General features: G+C 36.3%; 1 protein-coding gene across 3 annotated transcripts in view; it reads right to left on the bottom strand.

Annotated features, from left to right (window-relative positions):
- cyth1a (cytohesin 1a) overlaps positions 1 to 24292 on the bottom strand; it is a 58650-nt gene extending 34358 nt beyond the window's left edge. The window contains exon 1 of one of the 3 annotated variants that reach the window (XM_048182046.1): positions 24167 to 24292. In XM_048182046.1, the coding sequence (XP_048038003.1) occupies positions 24167 to 24185 (19 nt within the window). In that variant the 5' untranslated portion in view covers positions 24186 to 24292. Of the gene's footprint in view, positions 1 to 124; positions 373 to 15499; positions 15728 to 24166 lie in introns of those variants that run through there. The other 2 variants (XM_048182033.1, XM_048182039.1) reach the window with 2 other exon arrangements.

A 24292-nucleotide genomic window follows, 5' to 3' on the forward strand; every position in this document is an offset into this window, starting at 1 on the left:
AAGAAGTCAAGCGCTGAACAGTGAATGTCAATAGAGATTTTAATGAATCTCATATTTCACACATGCGCATGTTGTTTATGAAGAATAAGTTTAGTCAAAGTAACAGCTGCCGATCGTCACTCACCGACTCCGTCTTCAGATTTCAGCACCATCGCGCGCTCTTTAGTCACTCAATACCGTAAACAAATCAACAGAAAGTTAAAAATGGCTCGCTTTACAACTGCAACTCAACTTTAGCGTCAACTTTCGAGAACAGAGACAGGTATTTTACATAATAGTCGAGACCGGAAGGATTGCGGTTGAGGAAGGGTGTTCGTCCGTGAGCAGGGGAGTGTCTTAACCGTAACGGGCCAATCCCGAGCGCGCACCCGAGACTGTGAGGACAAACGCGTCCGCCGAGTGATTCTAGCCCGCTTCCGACACGGGCCGCGTCTCAAATCCCAGCTCACCCACTCACTCACTCAGTGCCTACTGTTGGCGGCCGAGTGAATGATAAAACTCGCTGCCAAACACGGCCCAGTTTACCAATAACTGGATCTCAAATCTGAGCAACCAGTTTTATGGACACATCTGAAATACTGACACATTTGGCTAACTTTTAAACAGCAAAAGGTGGCATATTGGGCTCACTTCTACACCTTAAAGCTTGTGTGATCTTAGAGAAGTACCAGAAACAAAACTATAATGCTTGAATAATTCACAAATTTTCCGTGTCCCTATAGGAGCAGCAAAAACTTCCAAAAGGGCAGCAAAAGAACTTAAAATTATTTAAAATTAATAATAATTAATTATTATTTAAATAATTAAAACGTTAAAACACATTATACTGACCTCATATTCTGGTGAAACTTATAAATTTAACATGTCTGATTATTTTTCTTTTTAACTCCCATAATTTGCAATAAAAGTTTGTTTTAAAAACACAATGTCACTTATCATATATCATATTTCCCTCCCTCTTTCATCTCTTCTCTGACGATGCGTTTACTGCCGTGAGGGCGGGGCAACCTGTCACTCACATAAGATCCACCAATAGCAAACCACTGCATCCAATCAAATTCCCATGGACAAAATCAAGTCCCACCCTGCATTTGTTCTCATTCCAAAAGCCGTTTCACTTATATATACGTCACAATAGGGAAGAAAAGACTATTGCAACTTCCATTTCATTCCTTTAATAGCCACTCATGTGCGTCTCATAAACTCTTCATGACAGACAATATTTTACTTATATCTTATGCTGACTTCAGCAACTAACAAGTTCTTGCTGTAATAAGCATGTAAACATTCTTCGAGGGGATTTAAAATGGACAGTATGTTCACACTGGGAGTGCCCTAATATGCTGTCTAGGTAGGCAGCTGACTAGGGTTTGAGACAAAGCCGCAGTATTGAGTTTCACCATCCACACCCTGTGTTGGCTGTGAGTGTGTGTGTCGGTGGGGGCAGGGAGAGCGAATGACGAACAGAGACTGAGAACAGCCCTGAACATGTGTGTGTGTGTGTGTGTGTGTGTGTGTGTGTGTGTGTGTGTGTGTGTGTGGCCCTGGAACGATAGCAACATAAGAGAGAGAACACCTGACCAGCCATTAAAACAAGTGTACAAGGGTAGTGTGCTCTCATGAAGTGTAACAGACTTGGGACAGTACTATGGCCATTCAGTTGAACATATCTACTTATATAAGCTAATTAAAACAAAGGTAGCATTATGATTCATGCTAATAAAAGAAGGGTGTTGAAACTAGAAGGTTCAATAATGAAAATGTTTTCTTTAATTATCCAGGATTTCAGTCACAAACACCAAACAATGTTGCGAGGCAACACACCACACCTGTTGTTATCATGGTTGCCACACATTATATAACATATAATTGGAAACTTGTGATTTTTTTGTTTCTTGTTTGTTTATTGTAATTTAGCTAGATACTTCTAGCCAATTTGAAGAATACATATACTAAATCATCATGTTGGTATGAGCCAATAGAGATAAAATCTAAAGTCTTCTTTGTCGACAGACACTCATTGAGATGAGAGAAGTATTTCTTTTCAAAATAAACAAAGACGAAGCAGCGTGATGAATGGGAACTCTATATCCCTAAGTGCTTTCAGGAACAGAAACTCTGAAAAAAGGAAAAGTCTCTGTTTTGGTAAGTACTCCCTTCATTGTGAAATTTTGGAAGCACAGTGTAAAAAAAGAGTAAAACATATATGCTGTAAAAGAATATTGTCTGTGTTTCTAGGACATAATGTGTGTCCCAATTTGCATACTTATTTATGCACTATTCTATGACGTTTTCAAGTATAAATTCAATACAATACAATTCACGCACTAACATGGATGAGTGCATAGTGTATAGTGCGTCATTTGGGATGCAGCTTTTGTTGGTTAATTGTTTCTGTCATTATTCATTGTTTGAGTTGTAATCCTGTTAGTTGGTTTGCACTGATCAGTTGGTTTGCAACTGATCTAGATCAGTTTCCTTTGTCTGTGTTCATTAGTTATCATGGCTTTTGATTTCCCTCACGTGTCACACCTGTGTTTAGTTAATTACCTTGTTTCTAGTGTTTTTCCATGTATATTAATGCTGCCTTCATTATTGTAAATATGAGTTTACTAGGTAAAATGAACACCTTTCCATTTCAAAACTAGTAAATTCGTATCAAGTAATTTACAATTTTTAAAAATTCTTTGTGTTTTTCGCAGATGACAATGTTGTCAAAATGATCCCTATTCACACAGTTCCATGAGAATGACTAAAAACGCGGTATTATTCATGCCAGGCCAGTAGTTGGCGATGTCATATTGTAAAGAAAGACATAGCGCCTTATCATACATGGGCTGCATTGCAACGCCAGGCGCAACGCAAGTGTTTTTTGCTTGTTTCAGCTTGACTCAGTTATCATTTTCACATCCTGCACCACATTGTTTAAATAGCAAATGCATTCGTGCCCATTTGTTCTCCCATAGGCATGCTGGTCTGAAAACGAGGTGTGTTCAGGCGCATTGTTGGCGTGTTGCTATTTTGAGGCAACTGAAATAGTCTGTGCCATTGACCAATTGAAACCTGGTCTAAAGTCAGTGGCGCAATATTTGTTTTGTTATTTATATAGTAATATGCACCTTTATGTGCGTGCACAATGTGCATACACTCTGCTTATTACATACACACAGACAAACAGCACACAAACATGCCAGATATTAAAAATAAAAAGATTACAAAGTAAAAGATTATATTGTGTGTATAAAGATAAAAATGCAGTGGAATCCGGCTTTTCCCATAGATGGTCTGCTTCTGCGCTTTAACTTCGCGCATGAGCAGATCCGTTCACGTTTTTGTAGTTTACACAAAGATGATAACGGTATCCTTTTCAAAAACATGCACTTTGAAACCTGTTTTCAAGTTTTTTTTCAGGCCCCCAAAACGCTGTTGTCGTGTAAATGAATGGCCAAAACAAATAAAAAGTTTTCCATTTACACTCCCTCAAATATGTTAACTTGCTAAATGTAATATCGAAAAACACACTACAGTTAATTATAATAAAAATCAGTAAATTACAATCAAGTTCTTTACATGTGCTTTAGTTAGTCACCACATTGAAATACACTTCTTCAAAGCACCTCAAAAATATTAATCCTGAATGTGTAAGTACAATTAAGTGAAACTTTCTTTCATTAACATTATATTTTCTGCAAGTACAGCTTTTTTTTTTTTTTTTTTTTTTTTAAAAACACTTTTTGAATTTGAAGTACAGTGCACATTTATGTACACGTTTTCACAAGAGCCAGAGAACATTCTTGCCTAGTTTAACAGATTTCACCACTGTGTCCTAGTCTAACAATGTGTCCTCTGTTGAGCTGCATATGAAGAATGCCTCGCGAGCGCGCCAGCTGACCTACATACGTCAATTATATTGAGACAAGAAATCCTTGTTTTTGGACGGCAGGTCAGTCTTACAATCAGGGAACTTTCAGACTATGATACAGTAAAGAATTATGCAATCCATGCGACATGCAAATTAGATGACTGGATGTGTGGGCTGGAAATCTGATGTTTATGTAAATATTATGTAAATGTGAAAGTGACATGATTTGTTGTGTAAAATGCATGTACTGTACAGTAAATATCACTTACTGTGTAAAATTCCAGAGCTACCTACATTTTGTGAAGAAAATGTAAGCTGTGCTTGATCTTGGCAAATCTTGCCACCACAATACTAGGTGGTTTGTAGGATGTTCTGTGTAAGTGCTCCATCTGATAAATCCACATTCAAAGGGGCTTTTGCACTGGGCAGTTACAGGAACTACGAGAACTAAATGTTCCCCTTGTGCCATTTTCCTGGCTGCATTCACACCGCCAGTATAGGAACTGTGAAGTGACGTGAGCTGGCCAACAGTGATGCCATTGACCGTTTTTGTTGTATGATAGAAGTGTTAATTTATGCGATTGAAAGAGCAAAAAGGAGGGCCAACAGACAAAATCTGATTGTTGACAACCAGTGTTTGGAAAAGTTACTTTTAAAAGTAAGGCATAACTTTTTGTTTTACTCCGTAAAAAAGTAAAAAAAAGTAACTGATTGTGTTACTTAGTTATTTGCGATAATTATTCTCATCTAGGTTGGGCTTGCTTGTTTCATTTTTCATAACAAAACAGTTATTCTGTTTTTGGTAAAATGTGAAGGCCCTTTCACACCAAAAGTAAAATGAATAAGCTTCAGGCTGAAGGAAATAAAAATGCAAGTTTGTACAGTAGAGGGCGCAGCTCAAACAAACCTTTCAGCTGTAGAAGAAGGTTCAACATTTACTTCAGAAATAAATAAAAAACAAATGAAACACAAATGTGATGTTTATCTAAAGTCATTTTTTGTTTATTAGTATGCTTGAAATGGATCATCAAAGGTTAGCAGCAAAGACATTGGTTAATAAAGTGAGATTAAGTACATAAAGTATATTTGTGTAATTTAACATTTTTAATTATTGCAGGTTAGCATAATATTCTGAGTATGCATTTCACTGTTTTTATTCATTTTGAGGAATACTGAATCTTTTTTTGTATAAGTGAGCTGAATAAATTCCTGCTCACATTTATAAAAACCATCATGTTCACAAAGTGTACACAACACTTGCACTTGCTCACAATTTCTCTCAACATGGGGACAGGAGAATACACGAAAAAACAAAGTAACTTACATTACCTATTTGAAAAAGTAACTGAAAGTATTACTTTACTAGTTACTTGGAAAAAGTAATCTGATTACATAACTCTCGTTACTTAAAATGCATTACCACAAACACTGCCATTAACATTAGCTTTTTGTTTGTTTATGTGTCACTAACATTTGCTTTCTGTATTTTAGTCCGTGGAGTGAGTAAATGTAAACTGTGTGTTTACATGGCTTTTTTAAAATGCCAGGTGCTGGTGATTCATATGGCATGTGTTGGGCCAATCAACGAACACTTACGTCACTGGTAGTTCCTATTGTGTTTGGTAAAACCCTACACTGATGTAGGTGCTAGTTTAGTCCATTCCTATAACTAAAATCATTCCCAGTTCCTGCGGTGCTAACACGTCAAAAAGTGAGTACTTCTGCCAATAGTTATAGGAACTATGTAAAATGTTCCTGTTCCTGTTCCTGTTCAAGAAGCTCCCTTGTTTATACGTCACAATATGGAAAAAAAGACAAGCACAACTTCCGTTTCATGCCGACTTTAAATTCCTCAACAAGCCACATGATTTGAGATATCATTCAAACTGTGCAGGAGGAGTTATATGCATCAAATTAATAGGGTTGTTAAAATCTTGCCTTAGCACACACCACTAAAAGGTCTGCCTGTTATGAAGGCTGCAGGATTCCTCTTCTCGAACAAATGCATGCTCTCAACCTGCCTTGTGAATGTGATTGTTGCCTTGTTATCATAGCGGCACTAGTACAAGCATAGCTATTTGTGGAATGTTGTTTTTCCTTGTATTGTTTCTCAAGGCAGTGCCGGGAACACTGGAATGTGGCTGTGGGAACGAGGACCAGCTATGTCATGAACGCCCTCACACAGACCAAATCTAGCATCTATCTACCGCAAGTGCCTTGCAGCTCAACATTAAAAACCACACAGATAAACAGACGAGGGTTAACCTGATGTGTCATGAATGGCTTGTGAAAGGGTTTGTGCCACAACAAAAAGATGTTTTGTGTTGTATTGTTGGGAGTTGTGTATTGTGAGTTTACGTGACAGAACAGAAAAGTTTAATGTACAGACAATTACATTATCAAAACCAAGATCCACAAAAATGACTAAAAATGCTGTATTATGCTGCCAGGCCAGTAGTTGGCAATGTCAAAATTAGAATTAGTTGGTGATGTTAGAATTTGGTGTATGTAAATAATGCATGTCCGCTGGTTGTAGTTGTGGTGCAGTAAATCTACAAGTGTTAGTTGCTACACACAGTCCTTTAGTTTGCTATTGTTGTTTTGGTTATCAAGTATAGACTGAAAACATAATATGTATGCACATGACTTCACTGTTCTCACAAATTCATGTTTTTGTAGTTTACATGGAGACGATAACGGTATCGTTTTCAAAAACTTTGAAAATTACAGGCACAGGTGTGCTGTCACTGAAGTTTGCAGGAAGGTTTTCCAGGAGCAGGGCAGGAGACCCCTGATACAAATTATTTTATCTTATTTTTGTGAATAGCATTTAAATCGACCCAACACAGATTCTCCACAGAGAATATTAGAAATATATTTATAAAAGAGATGCTCTAGCAACTGACGCTAGAGGTTGCAACCTTTAGCCTCCTTGTTAGAGCATCTCTTGAGATCAGAGGAGTGAGGTTTACTCGCACAGCGACTACTAGCTGGCCTCCGTTACACTTACCCCCCTAAACCTCACTCCCATCCGGGTCACGGCACCAATGTAACCCCTCTACCCAGGTTCTACTCGCCCGCTCTGCGTGGACCTCTAACCTGGATCTCCGGCGTGGGAGTCGGACGCTCTAACAAGGAGGCTAAAGGCTGCAACCTCTAGCATCAATCGCTATAGCATCTCTTGAGATCAGAGGAGTGAGGTTTACTCGCACAGCGACTACTAGATGGCCTCCATTACACTCACTTAAACCTCACTCCCATCCGGGTCACGGCACCAATGTAACCCCTCTACCCAGGTCCTACTCGCCCTCTCTGCGTGGGCCTCGAACCTGGATCTCCGGTGTGGGAGTCGGACGCTCTACCGAGGAGGCTAAAGGCTGCAACCTCTAGCATTAGTCGCTAGAGCATCTCTTGAGATCAGAGGAGTGAGGTTTACTCGCACAGTGACTACTAGCTGGCCTCCGTTACACTCACCCCCCTAAACCTCACTCCCATCTGGGTCATGGCACCAATGTAACCCTTCTACCCAGGTTCTACTCGCCCGCTCTGCGTGGACTGCTAGAGCATCTCTTGAGATCAGAGGAGTGAGGTTTACTCGCACAGCAACTACTAGCTGGCCTCCATTGCATATATCTCAAAATTCTGACTTTATAACTCGAAATTGTGAGAAAAGAAGTCCGAATTGTGATTTTTATTTAGTGGCAAAATGGGCTTCCATACTCTACAGATTCAGATAAAGTGTAACAAGATAAAACACTTGTGTGTGTATTTTCGATGTTTTCTTTCCAACAGTCTGAAAATATTTATTACGTCAAAATAGCCCAAAATCTTAAAACTGATGAGTGCTTGAAAAAAACAAAAAACAATGTTTTACCAGTAGTGTCTTGCCTTAAGAAAGCAAGCAGCGCTAATTTTGATTTCATGCTGACTTTCTGAACTTCACTGAACACCATTTAACATTAAAGCTCACAAAGGCCCTATGATCACAGTTTAAAATCTACTTGAAGAGAAATGCACAGAGAGTGACCCCTGCTGGCTCCTACTGAGAAACTACTGCACAGCACATGATCACAGATGCTATTCCAATCCTGCCTCAAATGGACTTTTACAAGGCACAAGAAACACAGGTAAAAAGACACAAAAGCATCATAAACGTAGTCCATATGACTGCGCTATATTACAAATCTTTTGAAAGCATATGATAGCTTTGTGTGAGGAACAATAAAATTAAAGCTGCTATTCATGGATAATATTTTTCTAAATGTGTTATTATATCCTTTTTGGAGCTTGACAGAAGTGGTCATTATAAACTTGTGTTTACTGGGAAAAGAGCAACAAGATAACCTTGAAAAATAAAAACTCCTTTAAAAACATCTTTTTGTGTACCAACACTCTTAAAAATAAAGGCTCTTTATTGGCAATGATGGTTCCATGAAGAACCTTTGGAACCTCTTTATTCCACAAAAGGTTCTTCATAGTGGAAAAGGATTCTTTAGATTATTATTATAACCTTAGATTTAGATTATAAATTTGAAAAGGAAATAATGACCAAATATCTCCTGTGTGTTACTGTTTTGTTTTGTTTTGTTTTGTTTTGTTTTTTGCTTTTATGGTAATTCATTTTATAATGTGCATTTGTAGGACATAACTGAATTATCTGAGCCAATAATTCAAAGAAAGAAACTTTAAATAAGCAGACTCAAGACAAAACCAACTAACCAAATTATAGGAGAACAGTTGTCAAAGACAATAACAGTCATATTTCACTAGCATAAAGTCAATTTCAAATCTCATGTTCAAGGCCTATAGGGAATCAATTGGAATCAGGGTTATTCTGTGGTCATTAGAGCCTGAGTAATCCACTAAGTCCTGGATTTGGCTCTCCAGCTGGTTCTGCTCAGTTTCTGACCTTGCTGGAAAGATTAAAGCAGTGGGCATTTCCTGGCAAATGCCTCAGAGCAGAAAGCCACAATATCCCACTATTAGGACATAGAGCCCCACACAAATACGTTTACTGCCAAGAGTTTCCTGTATTTCTGACCTGATCGGATAAAGTTCGATCCAGGACACATTCTTTCCTATTTTTTTTTTTTTTTTTAATTGTCGTCTTTGTTTGTACATATACAGATGGATTTAGACCCTTCCCAGAAGAGTGCAAGCTATTATTGCAGCAAAGGGAGAGGGTAATGCTATTTTTCTCCACATACTTTTGAAATGAAATGCTCAGCAAGACACAAGAGGCTCTGATGTTAATTGTTGTTGATGGGGTCTGGCTCACTGCACAGTTCATCCCAAAGGTGTTCAGTGGGGCAGATGGCCAATATGGCTGATCTTCAAGTGCTGTTTATCATTGGACTAAATTATAAAGGGAACAGGCTCATGACTTCAAGCCAAATTACTAAAAGAGTGCCTATATGTGTATTAATCATAGGGAAAAAGTGTGCTTAATTGTGTTGAATGTGCATTTGTAGTTTACAAAAGCAATAAGCCATGTGAAGCCATAGTTTACAACAGCTAATTTCTGTTCTTAAACATGATATGGAGCAGAGTTATACTAAATTCAATGTAAACCACTGCTTCATGAGGCTTATTGCTTTTATAAAATGGTTAGACCATAAAATGTATTATATTGTAATATTTATGTAATATTTATTTTAATACTGATGTAATGTTTTTACAGGAGCATGTTTAAAGAGTAACTAACAACGGCTTAGAACGCGGCTCAACCAATCAGAATCAAGGACCTGAACCATCTGTTTTGTAATTCAAAAAAAAAAAAAAAAAAAGTTTCAACGTTTCCAACGTTTAATTACAAATATATTTAAGTACATGACATGCAAGTTTCAATAGAAATTACATAAAACTATACCCGAGTTTACCATAAATGCTTGTCAATACATTCATAATATGAAATTACATATAAAGATGTACTTAAATCCTACATAAGTAGGTAAAAACACTAATTTAATATAGTTCAATATTAGTTTAATATTTCAATTAACTAAGTTTAAACTATTATACATTTTAATTTATTTATAAATAACATGCAATAAAGTGTCTGAAAACATTACATTTACAAGTATAACATTACAAGTATATTTTTAAAAAATATTATTTCTGTAGAAAATACTTTTTATTCTGTTACGTTAAAGTGTACTTATTTTCACAAGGGTATATATATTTATCAGATTTTATGATATTTTATAATATATTGCATGATATTCTGTCCCCCATTGCAAGGCCAGAGTCAGAGACTCACTTATCCAACCACCAGAGGGAGCCCTCTCCCAAATATTGACATCACTACATTCCTTCTACAGATACAGTACTTCCTGTTTGTAAGTTTAAAGGGCTTGTGATAAAAAAAAATCAAATTTGCCTTGATCTTTTGACATATAAGAGGCTTTTGTAACATTAAAAATTTCATAGCTTAAAATGTCATCCTCACTATAAACAAAGCTTGTTTTGATATAGCAGGATCTGTGACATCACACGGGCAAATATATTTGCATAAGACTGCCTCCAGAGCAAGACATTACATCATTGACGAATACATCATCGCTCTATAGGCCCCACCCACTGGCATTCAGTCGCTTAATGGGTGACATTTGCATACACCGGATGTGCGCGTCACGTCAAAAGCAAACAGAACCCATTATAATCACTGACGCTGTCTACACTGGATACATAAAGATGCACGTTTAGTTTCTGACATACTCAATGCACTTGAGTATGCCGAAAACAGGACAAATGGAAGAGTGAAAGAAAGTTTGCTTTGTTTAAAGTTTAAACAGCTTCAGTTTCTAGTTTAAACAGCTTGTTTGCATCTCTGTAGAGACTTCAGAACACTCTAAAAAATGCTGGGTAAAAAACAACCCAAGTTGGGTTGAAAATGGACAAACCCAGCAATTAGGTTGTTTTAACCCAGCGGTAGGGTTAAATGTTTGCCCAACCTGCTGGGTAGTTTTATTTAACTCAACTATTGTAAAAATGACTGTATTGCTTAATTAAAATTAACCCAAAGTATGTTGGAAATGAACATTTATTAATGTTCAATGAATAATTATTAAACAATAAACATTTATTAAATTGCTTATTAATACATTTATATTAATAAACTATTAAACTATTAAATTTATATTAATAAAATATTAAAGCTTATTAATAAACATTCACCTTTTGTCTATTATTGTTGCCTCTAATTGAATCTGGTTTTTAATTTCCCAACTATTTTGGGTTCATTTTAATCTATAGCCATACAGCAATTTTTAAACAATAGTTGGTTTAAATAAAACTACCCAGCAGGTTGGGCAAACATTTAACCCAACCGCTGGGTTAAAACAACCCAATCGCTGGGTTTGTCCATTTTCAACCCAACTTGGGTTGTTTTTAACTCAGCATTTTTTAGAGTGAAGGATCCCAGGATCGGAAACAAGTGGATGGTTTATTTTAATGGCGACTGTATTGAATCTGACAGCAGCTGCATCACAAAACATAAGTAAATGATTTCATAATGCTTTGTCAAATGACAAAGTAGGACCTGGGAAGAGGGGTTACATTGGTGCCGTGACCCGGATGAGAGTGAGGTTTAGGGGGGTGAGTGTAACGGAGACCAGCTAGTAGTAGTTGTGTGAGTAAACCTAACCTCACTCATCCGATCTCAAAAGATGCTCTAATGAGGAGACTAAAGGCTGCAACCTCTAGCGTGCAATGCAATGACATTAGCCAATCATGACAGTGGCCGTTTACTGACAAGCCTTAAAGAAGCCACACCTTAAAAACTGATCAATTCAGAAAGAGGGTCAGAAAGAGCGTTGAAAATATATATTTTTTCACATATATTTGTGCTGATGGGTCGACTCTTCATTTAATCTGATAAGAGAAATATCAGTCTTTTACAATGTGTGAATTTGCCTTTTTTTGTTTCTGAAAGGTAAATGTAAAGTGTAATGCAATTAGTATGCTAATTTCATCAAGTTCATCAATGAGACAAACTAATCATAACCTCAATTAAAATGAATACATGAAAATAATGAAACTATGGAATAATGAAATACATGGAAAATAAAGTTACAAATATTATTTATACAAAGAAACTAAGTATAAAAATTATTTTTAAGATGAAACTAGATTAATCAGAGCTTAATATAAACCCTCCTCTCCCATGCAGACAATGCAGAAAGTGAAGAGGAGGTGCGAAGATAGGAAAGTAAGATCAGTGCTGCAGTCAGAAAATTAAAGGGGAAGATGCACACATACAGACAGGCATATCAGATATATTTGAACATTTTTGTGTAATTCTACATATGAAATGAACATAATACTTTCCCTATCTGTTACACTTCCATATGCTCTTTGCGAAGTATTGCCCGTTCACCTGCCTCACTGAGTGTTTCCCCATGGTATCATGTTATGATCTTCTGCCTGTTTATCGGATTTACGTTTATTATCATTGTCCGTTGGACTGTTTGCCTATAATTTGACTACTGTATGTTTTACTGACCACGTTTGTGCCTATTGTTTGTATTTGTTCATTAAACTCTTCTGCAAAATGCAAAAAACTCTTCTAACCCGACCTCGAGTCTGAGATCATCACAAACATGCTGAGCCTCTAATGTGTTAACTGGCAGTGAGAACGTCCACCTCTTGCATTACCCGCTGTGATTTTCCAGCGGTCAGAGTAATGAACCCTTGTCTTGATCTGTTCCCCATCGCCGCCTCCAGCTGAAGCCAAATGAAAAGTCAAGACGTAGGCAACAATTTCCATGTCACACAGTGGACGGCAGCTATAATTTCAAAGCACCTGCTCTGAACTGACTTACACAGGGATTTAAAGGTGCAGTAAGCAATTTCTGAGAAACGCTGTTGTTATTTGAAATCACCAAAACAAACACGTCCCTGCCCAAAAGGATCACATCCCTATCTTGACAGCTCTTGCCCTCAACTTTACAAACATGCTATTCACAAACACAGGCACCTCCTCCCTCATGAGTGTATACACCCCTTACTGCTGATTGGCTACAAGTGCTCAGTCAATTCATTTTCAACAGCATTTCTCAGAATTCACTTACTGCACCTTTAATTCAGTCTCCTAATCATCATCAAGAGCAATTAAAGCAACATTATTGTGAGATTTTTTTTTCACATTTCCATTACAATTGTGCTAATTAGCTGGAGATGTTTTTTGGGTAGAAACATTCCCAGAGTACCACTGGACTGAACGAGAGGTGAAATTACGGCCTTGTCATTTGCCATGCCATTAAAAGTTAAAAATAAAACCTTTAAATTGATTAGTATGTTTGGTTTGACCATGATATGGAAGGAGCACTTTATTTCAAAGTCACATCAACAATTTAGCTATGACTATGTGTATGAAATTGTGATCTAGCCATTAGATGAGTCATGCAGCGGCATTCATGCATTAGTTCAAACTCATGCAGTCTTTTTGTTTAAGTTAGGAGGGGGAGGCACAGAGTTCAGCAACATGGACTTAAATGAACTCCAACATCATCGTATGACGGCATTTCTGAACAAAGCTCGATTTCCCAACACAACAGGAACAAATTCCCTGTGGTCCTCTGCACATTTACATCACACCAGCTCAATCTACAAGCCGGAATATTCAGGTTCAGAAATTCCTGTCCCTCTGCCTGAACATGCTTACACAACTTGGTGGCAAAATCCTAGAACACTTCCTCAATCTGGCAGTCTAGTGGATGTGCTAACGGAAAGTGACCCCTAGATGTCCAAATACATCTTACATGCAATACATTTGCACGTTTTAAGGAACAGTTACCACTGTGAGTCCCTATGTGAAAATGACTACATTCCTTGTAAAGTACAGCGCAATCCTGAAGTTACCCACCCGAGAATTACATTCGATTACATTATGTGTGGAATAACTAGTTCAATCTTCAAGTCTTCATATTAAGTACACACTTGCCTATATGAAGAAAATGAATGGGAAGTGAGCTGTCTAGCAGTTAAAAAAAAGAAGTTAAATCACACTGACTTGTGGATTCTACATAAGGGGAATAGGGGAATAAAGCACTGCTTATTAATTTTGAAGCTTGTGGTGAGTCTGTCTTGTTCACTAGCATTAACACTGGTCAAGACCAGAACCTCCAAAAGACCTAGACCAATACAAGACTCAGACTAGACCCCTCAAAGCCTGGATTCATGAAATTTTGAATAATGTACTAATTGCTTTCCCTTGTTAAAAAGTGCCCTTAAGCAGAATTTTGAAAAAAAAAAAAAAAAAAAAAAGTACTTATAAAAATAATATACTTAAGTGCAAATTGAACATAAAATTTTTAGACATTTAATCGCATTTTTATGTAATTAAATGAAAATGCATAATAGTTCAAATTTATATTAAATGCAATTAGCTAAACTTTAAAGTGCTATTTAAAGGAGCACTCCACTTTTTTTGAAAATAAGCACTGGAAAATAGGCTCATTTTCCAACTCCCCTAGAGTTAAATAGTTGAGTTTTACCATTTTCGAATCCATTCAGCCGATCTCCAGGTCTGGCGGTACCACTTTTAGCATAGCTTAGCATAGTTCATTGAATCTGATTAGACCGTTAGCATCTCGCTCAAAAATGACCAAAGAGTTTCGATATTTTTCCTATTTAAAACTTGACTCTTCTGTAGTTACATCGTGTACTAAGACCGACAGAAAATGAAAAGTTGAGATTTTCTAGGCTTTTATTTCATTAATATTATATCATCTGCATGTACAGTTTTTTCTTTAAAAATATACTTTTAAGATTTGAAGTACACTACAAGTGCACATTCAATACAATTAAGCACACTTCTTGGAATGTGGACTTCTTCTTTTGAGCTTTAAAAAGGAAAGCAAAAGCAGCATAAAAAAAATCACATCATAACAGCAGTCCACTTATGACTTCCAAGACTTCTAAAGTCAGTCGATAGTTTTCTCTGAGGAACAAATTGGACTTAAAGCAGGTATTGTTCAAAATATCTCCCTTTGTGTTCATTTTTCTGTGAATTATTCCTGTAAATTAAGATCCAGACTAGGATACCAAGTAAGAAGACCTAAACCAACACCACTTTCATGAGGTCTTGAGAGGTTTTAAGACCAACTGTGGTGAAGAAGCTCATAAAATCTCTTGACCGTTGGGTTTGAGGGATTACATCTGCCTATATAGTCCTTAATGGCATTAACTGCCTGAGACTAAAGATCCTTTAAGCTGACCATATAAGCTTCAGGTTCATTAGTCAGAAAGAAACTCCCTCTATAATTCATCCTTCAGTTTGCTTTTCCATCACATGTTGATTATGGTGCATGAACTACTATTGCTCTCCACAGGAAGACCATTCTTACCCTCTCAGATTGATATACACTAGTGGACTAGTGATTGAACATGCAAAGCCAAATGCTGCTTATTGGCTCAAGTTAAAAGATCCTAACTCCAAGTCTGTATGATATTTTGATCTCGTGTCCCTCTTTTAGTGTATTCTTTATCACCCACCAGTCAAAAAATTATAAGTCTGGTTGCTTTAAGTAACAGTAGAATGTTGAACAGTAGTAATTATGGTTGCATTAACCACAGAATCAATAGAAAACATATTAGTTGTGATTAAAACACCATGCAAGATATGCCAGCTCTTACCTGGAGGACTCCTTGGTATTGTTGGACACAAGAAAGCTTGAAAACTGGTCACACACAATTCACTAACACTCCCCATGACCTCAGATTGAATGTTTTTCTGGTCTTTCTTTTCTGCTTTTCTCCCTTCAGCGCCCGGGTCAAGCAACGCACGCCAAAACCAGCCTGCCTGTCATGTCTCAGTATCTCACAGCGTTTGCTCTGTGATCCATGGGACTCGTCCTCATGCTTTCCTCTCTGTGACACTCTCAGTACCTCACAATTTAATTTGTGTTTCCTCTTTCTCAACTTGCCACAAGAACTGCAACGCTTCTCTTCCCCTCTCTGCTAATAATGTCTCGCTCCACTTCTCTACTCTCCTAATCTGCCTTTCTCTCACACACACTGAAGTCTGCACACATCTTATACACAAAACCATGTCTGTTATTCTAAAAGACATACTTTTTTCAAAGCAACATGAACTCAGAATTTATTATTATATACGGTCTTGACCCACGTTCCAGTCTTGTACTTTATCCCAAATAAACAAAGGCAAGATTGTCTTCATAATGTTTTTATCAAAATGTTATAACTTGTTTCTCCTCTGAAATGACTTTCATAGGTCATGTGGGCCATTGGATAATCATAACCAATAGCAAAATAGCCATTTGCTTTAGCAAACTTGCATTCAGTTCTGGCTCCATTCTGGTTGGCACCACCCACATTTTGCCATCCAATTATTTCTCAGCAAAAAAATAAGTCTTATTCAGTATAAATATCCTAGAAATACATCATATGATAAAAGTAAATACAATGTTGATTGTCATTTAACGGAATTTATATATTTTTAATACAATTTATGTTTAATTATTTCAATTTTATTTTAATCAAATAAAACCTATCTACGCCAAAGAAGGTCTGATCAGGTAGAAATAAAAGGGGAGATCTGGTAGAAATAGCACCTTTATTTAAAGGATTAGTCCACTTTCAAATAAAATTTTCCTGATAATTTACTCACCCCCATGTCATCCAAGATGTTCATGTCTTTCTTTCTTCAGTCGAAAAGAAATGAAGGTTTTTGAGGAAAACATTCCAGGATTATTCTCCTTATAGTGGACTTTAATGGAGCCCAAACGGTTGAAATTCAAAATTACAGTTTCAGTGCAGCTTCAAAAGGATTTAAACAATACCAGATGAGGAATAAGGGTCTTTTCTAGCGAAACGATCGGTCATTTTAATTTTTTTTTTAAATGTATATGCTTTATAAACACAAATGATCGCCTTGCACGTGGTTCCGCACTTCCATATTCTTCAAAAAGTTTATGCTGTATGTCCTACGCCTTCCCTATTCTACTTACTGAAAAAATGTAACTGCCACTGCATTCGTTCCGAATAGGGAAGGCGTAGGACATACAGTGTTATCTTTTTGAAGAATATGGAAGTGCGGAAAAAGCCCTTTGAAGCTGCACTGAAACTGTAATTTTGACCTTCAACCGTCTGGAGGTCACTGAAGTCCACTATAAGGAGAATAATCCTGGAATGTTTTCATCAAAAACTTTCTTTTTGACTGAAGAAAGAAGGACATGGACAGGAAAATTTTATTTGAAAGTGAACTAATCCTTTAACATGCATATGTTCAATTCCTTTCTGTTAAAACATTAAAATGTGCACATTTTGTTGTAAGTTCAACCAATATCATGTCTGAGGTTGGCATTGTGGTCGTAAATTGTTATAATAAGAACACAATATAAAAGTTGTAAAAATAAGACATTTTAACTCTTCTTCCCCTTTCATTTTAAAACAATATGAACAAACACTGAAATGTGAACTCTGTAACAGCTGATCACTGATAGAGAGACACTATTGTCCTTTAACGTCATTCTCTTTAACGATTGTCGTCAACTGTGTCTGTCATTACTGCGAATCACCCAGCAGTCGCATAACTAACACATTACATGCCTCGGCCATTACTGTGCATTTCTGTCAATCACACTCAACAAGAGAGTGAAAATCACAAGTACAGAGAGAAAAAGAGAGATGCTGAGGGACAAAAGTCTCATGCGTGAGCTGCAAAGTCAGGGAATTGAAATGCTGCAGCTGCACGCCAAACGCGTCACAGGACAGCAGACTGTCTGTCAACTCAGCAGCTCTGCTCACATCTGACCGTTCACCTCCCTCTGAGCTGACATTTATTCTGCTGCTCTAAACACTCGAAAATCTGCCCGACGCTCATATGTGGCAACTTCTGAAAGACTAAAAGAGCTTTTCAGAGGTCAGACAAGATTCTCATATATGGCCAATGAATTTGCATGACAACAATCTTCTTTATTATTATTTTTATTATATATTTATATATGACAATAGTATTTAGCTGTTTTTCTTTATTAGTGGCATACAGTACAGGTTAATCTCTTATTCGCCATCTCTGATCTATTGTTATTTTTCTTTCTCCTATTTTGGTGGCTTAAAGCAAGGAATACATGTGTTAAATCTTAGACAAATGTTTGATTTTCCATGTTGTAAAAGTATTTATGAAATACAGCATTTGTTTTCTTTACAGTTCAATTAAATGAAGAAGTTCCCAATAAGGTTATGAACCAAAGTAATTTTGAAAAACATTTTCCAGCTCAGCATAACTAGAAAAAAATAATAATTACTGCAACTACTCTAGAAATTTCTATGGCTTTTCCATATATTTAAAAGATTTTATTCAGTTCCATGATTGGCCTTCAAATCACAATTTTAAAATACTCTGATATTTCCAAGTTTTCCAAGAGTGTGGGAAATTTGAAGAATGAAATTCTATACAGCACATGTGTGTATCTGTGCAAATGTACTTTTAGCTTCTTAAAGAAAGAAGGATGTACTTCTTGGACTAGAATATCAAATGCAATATAACTGAGTATTTAGAGTTAAAGATAATATTCTTCTGATTAACACTGGTAGATACACATTGCATCTTTCTATCCTGGGTCATCTCAAATTCATGGTTATATCACAACATCTATGCATTAATGCCCTTTTCTTATTTTTCTTTTGTGTAATCTGAAAGTGCTGATGAAATGCAACAGAAGAGACTTAAATTATGCTACAATGTCGCCCCTCAGAGGCCATCAAGTGTCAAAACTACTGCTGAGAGTCATTCACTTGATTGAATGTTTTCTTTTTCTTCAAATAATTATCTTTGATAATGTCCTCAGCTCAACTTCACCCTGAAGATTGCATTCCTTACAGGTCCAATGCCGATTTTAGTAACTTAAATTACTTCATGATCTCAATGTTCTGAAGATTTTAGGATGACGGTGTTTGGATCACTTAAAAATGACAGGTAAATTACATTGTGCTTGAGGAGGAACTAAATTTAGCAGTATAGTGGGTATCAGGAGCAGGACTGAAGAGCCCTGATTTAAATAATATTTAGTGAAAACGCTTAACCCAACCCTAGAGATTATATGTCCAAATCCCTTTTCACAAGCTGAACAGAGACACGATACAATGAAGCTTTTTTTTGGTCCCTAAGTATATGATGATCCATGCATAATAACAATAAAATACAATTAAATAAATGTATAATAAAGAAATATAATGAGAAATATAATGTGTGAAAATAACAGTAAAGGAAGTTTGTTTTGATTAAAAGTCATACAAGTCCTTTAGAGCTGCTCTCTCATCTTCCTCTGTAAACTAACAATGTTTTTGGTGACATTCATGGGGACTTTCAGTGATTTTTACCACAAATACTATCCTTACAGTCACAGATCATTTCAGGTTTAGCTACTATGCAGTGAAAAAAAAAAATGCTTAAAAAAAGACTTTTCTGCCAAACGAAGCAATATCATGTACTGAACACAATATTGTTTTACATTGCTATGGTATTTTTGTTGAATAAAAGATTTCAAAGTCAAATTATCATTATTATTATTATTATTATTTTAATTATCACCTTCACCCTTCAATACTATTGATATAAAGCTCCAGTGTTGAGAATGTCCACAAATATCATGGGGTGTACTTATTATTTCACAGCACTGTACATAAATCAAAAAAACATATTTAAATGATTAAATTAACAAGCAGCTGCAGTGTTTGTTGTTGCTAATTAGTAATTGAGGTTGACTTTATTAAAATAAATATTGAAAACATATGAAATAAATTAGAGCATTCTAGTAAATGAAGTGTTCTTCCATCATGGTGCATAAAATGAAAGTTGATCTCTATTTTCTGGCATTTCAAGCATTGATTACTAATATAATCTAATGGTGCTAGAAATATCTGTTGTTTGATAACATGTTTGAGTTATTCATACTGAAAAATGGAATTAAACCGTTAAATCTATTTAGAGGAGTCTCAGTTTTCTACTTCCTTGAATTTACATTTAAGTCATAATTCTGCATCCATTTTTCTACCTCAGTTCAAATTCAGGAACTGTATTGGAATTTAAAAGGCATTTGAATTTATGGCACATAAAACACTGGTAGGAAAAGTATCAGCTCGAGTCTTTTTGTCAAAGGCAGAATTGTGATATGCAGTGCTAAAGCACCTCCTACGCCTCCTGTCCTCCTCACTGCAGATCTGTGAACACAGAGAGAGCAGCAGAAAACTGCACACAAGCTCACATTCTGACATGCCTTAGGAAAATTATACTTATGCATCGTGTGTTTACAGCAACGTGACGGTGAGTAAATAATAACTGAATATTAATTGTTCATATATGGCAAGTGTGAGGATAATGTTCATTTGTTTTATGAAAATGTTTCTTTCATTTGGGATTTCACACATCTGAAGAGTCTGACAGGATTAAACTATAAATAAAGACTCGTTCTGTATGTGTTTGTGAGTTTATCAGGTGTCATGTTGAACTGTTTGTGTGGGAGGAAGAGAGCTCTCGGGTGGTCAGAGCTTCACGCTTTCGGCCCACAACAGTTCAGAAGCAGCTCAAAAACTCTCACTGATGCTGGTTTGGATGTTTCATCTGGATCTGAAGCTCAAATATTTTCCAGCAGGCTGGGTTTCCTGGTCTTAGAGCCTTAGAGCTGATCCAGAGTCAGTGTGATCTGAGATTGTGAGTTTTATATTGAGTTTCAACACTGACCTGACAGCATACAGAACTGCTGAATGTCAGTGAGTAAACAATTGTGTAATAAGACACAGATCAGACAAAAACACACTGGATCTGTGACGTGATTCGGATTTTTACTCACTTTTCACCAAAAACCTTACACTGGTTCATTTCAACAAATATACTTTAGCATTAGCATTACTTGTGTGGGTCACATCATGTTTTGGTGGTCTGAGTATTTATGAAATTACACAAATTCTGAATAACTGTGTGCCAAAAAAACCTAAATAATAGATGCAAATAAACATTAAAAGAAAAAATTCTTATTCTTCACATGCAGGTCACAAAAAAGTCTCAAATTCAAAACTCAACATGCAACATTTGGCATGAAGTGAGCTATTTGACTTCAGCTCATAGAAAACATGATACTTTTGAAGAAACTGAACAAAATTGTTTATTAACAGAATAAGTCTCTCAGTCAGTTTTCATTTACAGACTCATAACTTCATTTGAACATGCAGGCAAAAGTTGTTGTCGCAGTATGTGTGTGGGTGTCAGGATGTTGATGTGGATGCCAATTATTCTGGGAGGTTACTTGAGGTTTTCTTACTCGTCTCCTTCAACATAAGTCTATGGGAGTTTTCTTATCATTTCATCACATTAGCAAGATTCTCTCAGTTCACTATCAATCAAGCTGACTGCCATTAACCATGTGATTTCCTTTAAGAGGCTACAGCGAATCATATCCTGTATCAGCCACTTGCCACACTTTTCTATTCTGGGATGAATTCTGCTCTCAGCAAACTGAACAATGAATAATTGAGAAGAGAAAGTCTTTCCATCTCAGTGAACATCATAAAACTGCACACACTATCCTGAAGAAGAGCATTTTGAAGCTGTTCAGTTTTGTCATGATCAAAATATTCCACAAAAAGTCAATGTCTTTATTGTTCGTTTGTGTAAATGATTATTCTGAAGTTACAAAACTAAATATAAGCTCAGATGCTACAAAACTACTGTAAATGATAGTAAATTGTATGGTTTTATGTTTTTCTCAACAAAGATTCAAGATTTTGTGAGTTCTTTCAGTGTACTCTATAAGGTGGAAATTCAAAAGCTTATCAGAAGTTGAAAGAATGGAAGTGAAGATCTAAACTGATCCAGATACACGAGCTGAGATGATGCAATCTAAGATGAACTAGACTGAGGATTGAAACTTTACCTTTTTATAAGAGAAATCAAAGCTATGTTCAAAATCGCCCCTATCCTTACATTACTCCACTAGTATAGTTCACTTGAAGGAGTGAATGAAAATGAGTGGGTGAATTCGGACACTGAGTGCTCTGGAAGGTGTGATTGCTGTTTAATAACCATTTGAAACTTAGAAAACTGGAAGCTCCAGTAGTAATGAAAAGATATATCTTGAAATCTCTCATGGAAACTAGCATGTATAAGCCTAATAATCAATTAAAAAGGAATTTTTACCTGAATTATATTACACTGTAGCCACATTGGACTAGCAGATTGGAAAATGGATGGATGAATGATTCAGCTGTGGCGCCATCTTCTGGTCAGATGTGGGAATTCATTCAGTACGTGACTCACAGTGCATTATGGGTATTTTCTAGACGTTGAGCATACATCGATTGTACACTTGCTATTGTGGTGCATTATGGGACTGAATGAGTGTACTTGATAACGTCCACTATGGTTTTGGATACCACTCCAGTTATTTTCAGTTAAAACAACTCAAAAATGCATTTTAATCTAGGACTAGATTAAGCTTTGGCTGTGAAACCGGGGGTTAAGTAGCTTTTATAAACTTGCCTTAGAAACAAACATTACTGGTGTGCATCTTGAGACAAAACAATGACTGACATATTTTAGGATATGTCAATGCTAGATGATTTCAGTTGAAACAACTAAAATGCATTTTAGTCGGGGACTAGGCCTAAGCCTTCTCTGTGAAACTGGGGATAAATGTACTAAATTGCAACTTCATCATTACAAATGTGTAAATGTAATGTATATATTTAAATACATGACAGACAAGTTTAAAAAATATTACATTAAAGTAGGCCTATATTTAGTTTATCATAAATGCTTGTCAGTTTATTCGGGAGTATAAGAAAAATTTAATTAAATATAAATATTAGTTCACTTTCAAATTAAAATTACCTGATAATTTACTCACCCCCATGTCATCCAAGAATGTCCATGTCCTTCTTTCTTCAGTCAAAAAGAAATTAAGGTTTTTGATGAAAACATTCCATATATATTCACCTTATAGTGGACTTCAATATACCCCGATTACAGTTTCAGTGCAGCTTCAAAGGGCTTTAAATGATACCAGACAAGGAATAAGGGTCTTATCTAGAGAAATGATCAGTCATTTTCTAAAAAAAAAAAAAAATGTATATGCTTTATAAGCACAAATGATCACCTCACAAGTGCTTCCACCAGACCGCCTTCTGTATTCTTTAAAAAGCTTACGCTCTATGTCCTACACCTTCCCTATTCAAATTATGGAACGAATGCAGCGCCAGTTCCATTTTTTCTTTCCATAAATTGAATAGGGAAGGTGTAGGACATAATCCTGGCATGTTTTCATCAAAAACCATAATTTCTTTTCCACTGAAGAAAGAAGGACATCTTGGATGACATGGGGGTGAGTAAATTATCAGCAAATTTTAATTTGAGAGTGAACTAATACTTTAAGTCGTACATAAGTGGGCCAAATAAAGCTCTTTTAAGTTCAACTAATTGCATTTAATACAAATTTAACCTCTAACAGATATTTCATTTAATTGTTAATTAACAGGCAATTAAGTGACTGAAAAAAAATATATAATGAGTTTGCACTTCAGTATATTCTTTTAAAATACTGTATATATTTTCATAATAAGTCATTTAAAAGCATCCTTCTTTGTCCACAAAAGGATGAATTGTGTTCTCAGGACAAGGGTATATTTCAGGTCAGAAATAGTTGTCTAGTTGGGACAAGTTCTATTGTGTTTTAAATGTTGTTATTAATTAAACACAGTTTAAGCAAAAATAATGGTTTGATAATTTTGTGTTACCTTTTACATTTTTGCTGTTTCATGAATTGTTCTGATTTACCGTTGTTTTACTGTTTAAATAATCCCATAATCCAATCAATAGCCGCACAACTGGGTCAACATATTTTATCAGTCAACTGTATTCAATTATCTGGATATGAAAACCAAGACTTTAACGTACAGAAACTGACTTTCTTTGATACTTCACTTAAGTATAAAACTGAGGCACGTCTTTCTATGTTCTGCTGTTCACACTGAATATTACGCTTCACATTATTATGGTAAGGAAAACGAGCTGATGCAGAATGATTTGATGGCTGCATGCGTGCTGTAAGTGTAAAGGACCTGTTTGAGGCATGCCCAAAACTTATGACATCCGAATCCTCCCAAGATGTCTGTGTATCCCATACATGCAAACAACGCATGTGGAATCAACATCACAGCACTTCAATTCAAGAAACACGCAACATGTAGGCTACAATATTTCCTCCATGTAATTCACAGCCTTGCACATGCAATGCTATTTTTATCACTTCAGGCATGATGAAGCAGATATTGAAGTGCGTGTCCTACCGTAGCTCTCCTCATCCATCTCCAACTGGCTGACACTGAAGCAGGAACAGTGAAGGAGTGTCAACAATAATGTGGAGGGATCCAGCTGCTCTCTTCTGTCCAGCCCATGCGGCCTCTCTCTCCGTC

Source organism: Megalobrama amblycephala, linkage group LG1, assembly GCF_018812025.1.
Source record: "Megalobrama amblycephala isolate DHTTF-2021 linkage group LG1, ASM1881202v1, whole genome shotgun sequence".
Classification (NCBI taxonomy): Eukaryota; Metazoa; Chordata; class Actinopteri; order Cypriniformes; family Xenocyprididae; genus Megalobrama; species Megalobrama amblycephala.